This window comes from Medicago truncatula, chromosome 2, assembly GCF_003473485.1.
Source record: "Medicago truncatula cultivar Jemalong A17 chromosome 2, MtrunA17r5.0-ANR, whole genome shotgun sequence".
Taxonomy (NCBI): Eukaryota; Viridiplantae; Streptophyta; class Magnoliopsida; order Fabales; family Fabaceae; genus Medicago; species Medicago truncatula.
Window position 1 is genome coordinate 13,793,470 of NC_053043.1, and position 3,043 is coordinate 13,796,512.

The 3,043-nt window shown below is 31.5% G+C and overlaps 1 protein-coding gene across 1 annotated transcript; it reads right to left on the reverse strand.

Moving 5' to 3' along the window:
* Positions 1-522: 522 nt before the first annotated feature.
* On the reverse strand, positions 523-2,449 carry LOC25488051 (curved DNA-binding protein). The gene is made up of 4 exons (XM_013607707.3): positions 2,029-2,449; positions 1,883-1,934; positions 1,724-1,791; positions 523-1,333 (listed from the first exon to the last, which is right to left on the reverse strand). Exons 1-4 carry the CDS (start codon positions 2,161-2,163, stop codon positions 776-778), a joined length of 813 nt encoding a protein of 270 aa, XP_013463161.1. The 5' UTR covers positions 2,164-2,449; the 3' UTR covers positions 523-775.
* Positions 2,450-3,043: the final 594 nt, after the last annotated feature.

Here is a 3,043-nt window from a genome sequence, read left to right on the forward strand (position 1 = left end):
TTTTTACTTACAATAATTAGTAAGTGTAGCAAAGATACAACCGTTGCTCTATAATTTTCTTATTCAATTGGCTTTTTTTGGTTCTTCAAGAATTTTTTTATGTACTCAATAAAGGGTTGAATTTTTAAAGAGAGAATCATTGGTTTTAATTACTCTGTTCAGATTAATGTATATAAAAGGAAAATATTTTTGGTGTCAATGAGAGAAATTAATCATTCTACTATGTACACTCTACTCTACCTTGGACTAAGAAAGAGGAAGGTTCATCTAAGTCCTTGTAGGCAAGAAAATTATGCAAAGTGAAAAAAATGTAAACAAATATCATGCGAAGTGATTAAAATCTCAAGTGTTTACTGGTTTATTTCAGGGGCAATAGAATCTGAATATGATTTGTTCTTCTATTTTACATCTCTTCATGAGAATTGAGAAAGAAAGAAAATTATGCATGGAAAAAATACCAATGCTTGGAGGCTCTAAGCAGATGTATAACTCATGAGATCCATGACAAATTTCATAATGAAATGTAATGCAATTAGTCCTTAAAGAAGCAAGAATAGGTCAATCACATTACATGAATTGAATGTCAAATTGCAACGTTGTAAAAATCACAAGTTGCAAAAAATAGCAGTTTCTTCAAATTTTGATACCGTACAACATCTATAGCGCAACCATAATCGCTATTTAGCATATCACATGACAATATCGGTTTGTTCAGATTTTGCTACGCTATAGCGCTACAGTGTCGCTATTTAACAACGCTGTAAAAATATTTAAGCTAACACTGTGACGAAACACAAGTAAATTTTCTTGTGTCCATACTACTTGATTTGACTTCAAAAACCGGAGAGGTATACTTCGCTTTAGCATCTCCCTTGTCATTGCGCACCATATTTTCTTTCTGCAAGTACCAAAAAGTCTTGGAATTCTTGTAAGCATGGTCTCTAGGACGAGGGTAACTTTGGTACTTGTAATTTGATGGATTGAAAACAGGAATTTCTTTCTCAACTCGATGTTCTGACTTGTCTCCATGTAGATGATACATGGGTGGATTATAAAGTGGAGATTCTCTCTTCGACACTGAATTTTTTCTTAGACAATTCTCTATCACCTTAGCCTCTTCCTTTAATCTTTCTCTCATGTCCTTAATGTTTCTTCTAACTTTACTAGATATTGATTTGCTGATAATGTTCCATGGCTTGAAACTTGAACCATTAGAATTGCTAGGAATAATGTTGGATTTATATGGAATTTTCTTGCACTCAATGCAGAAGCGCTTGTGTCTTTCTAAGTTAAAAGCTTTCCTTTTTGCAGCATCAGATAGACATGTATAGGCCTAAATAAAGAAAGAATATGTTCATTTCAATTAGTAATTGATAGGTTCAGTAATTTATGTTTATCTAATTCAAATCACACAACTTGTATTTATATTTTTGTTACTCTAGGAATATTAACAAGTAATCTAGGAAGTTGAACAATTTAGGAATATTGATAAATTTTCCTAATTCTAACATTAATAATTGCTTAGTGCATGTTTGAAAAGTTATGAAATCACGGTGACACTATGCATTCACTTTAGCAATGTCGTGATTTCGTCACTTCTCAAACATGCACTTCAACAATATGTACCAATGTTTATGTTGGCAAAAGTTACACTTTGGAGTTTCTACAAAATCACAAATTTATTTTGATTTCGCCAGATTTTGTACTTATCTTACAAACTAACCTCAGAGACAAGCTTGAATGCAATTTCAGCCTTGGGATGTTTATTCTTATCTGGATGAAGTTGCAAGGCTGTACGTAGCAACAAATTAATAGTAAAAAGAGACAAACCATTGCAAATTGCATTCAACAAAAAATAAAAAGTTTCAAATTCAAAACATACCAAGTTTATGATATTTCTTCCGAATGGTATTTACACCTGCATTTTCTTCCACCTATGATATGAGATCCAAGAAATGAAACAGATACTACTAATGAAATTTTCATAAATTAATTAACAAGGAACAAAAGGGTAATGAAAAAACTTACACCAAGAATGCAATACCAATCAATGAAATGTGCATTAGAGGAAGAAAGTGTATGAACACATAGAACTGAACGGTTGGAAATGGAGCATATATCTAATACCAACTGGTTTTTGTAATCTGATGATTCTTGTCCCATTCTTGATTCTTCTCATTTCAAATGTACAACAACATAGAAAATGTAAAAAGAGGTTATTATATTATTAAATACTACTATACTATAAGGCTATGTTTGATTTTCTTTGTTTGTGCATTAATAGTAACGGAAGTGGAGCGGTTTCTTTAATTTATTTTTGAATGATAATAAAAATAATTAAAGAGCAAAGACATATTTGGGAAATTGGGAGTAGAGTAGATAGATATTTTGAAGTGGTTTATGATTAGTTGGTGGGAACAAAAACAAAGAAACAAAGAGGATGTAATGGAGGGTTTAACTTTAATTTCTCCATATGGCACCATTTGAGAAGGACAAGGCCCATTTTGGCCGTAACGTTTTTCTTTTTCTTTTAATCTTTTCTGGTTTGGGATCTTGTTAAAATGAAAAGAGAAAAAAGAGAAAGAAAAGAAAAAAAAAAAGGTAATTTAGTTTCTTTTTCATTTTTTTTTTGGATAATGTTTCATGTACACACTTTTTTCCATACACACATTGTACCACTCCATGTGAGAGTGTGTGAGAGACAATACATGTGACTTTTTTTGTGTGTGGGGGAACCACAAGGACACTTGTCAAAATTGTGTGTGGGTGTACAAGTGGTACATGCCACCTAAGGTGGTCTATGTATCACTACTTTTTTTTTTTTTTTGTTATTGGTTCCAAAAAGTTTTGAAAGTCTCACACACACACTTGGTGATTAGAAGTTGGAACCCACACCTAGCGCATATATTAAATGTTTTTGTAAGATTTTATCATCTGAGGTGTATTTAAGATATATTTTTTATTTATCTTTTTGTCTTAGAATCTTGTAATTCACTTTTTTCTTAATTGAGTCTCTTAAACACATACAGGGTATACTAATTAA

What these genes read in the sequence shown, in the direction of transcription:
- LOC25488051 (XM_013607707.3), bottom strand. Translation starts at nt 2,163, where the DNA reads ATGGGACAAGAATCATCAGATTACAAAAACCAGTTGGTATTAGATATA. An exon ending in ATTGGTATTGCATTCTTGGT is followed by an intron (nt 1,935 to 2,028) that starts GTAAGTTTTTTC and finishes CTCATATCATAG; the next exon opens with GTGGAAGAAAATGCAGGTGT. An exon ending in GAAGAAATATCATAAACTTG is followed by an intron (nt 1,792 to 1,882) that starts GTATGTTTTGAA and finishes TGCTACGTACAG; the next exon opens with CCTTGCAACTTCATCCAGAT.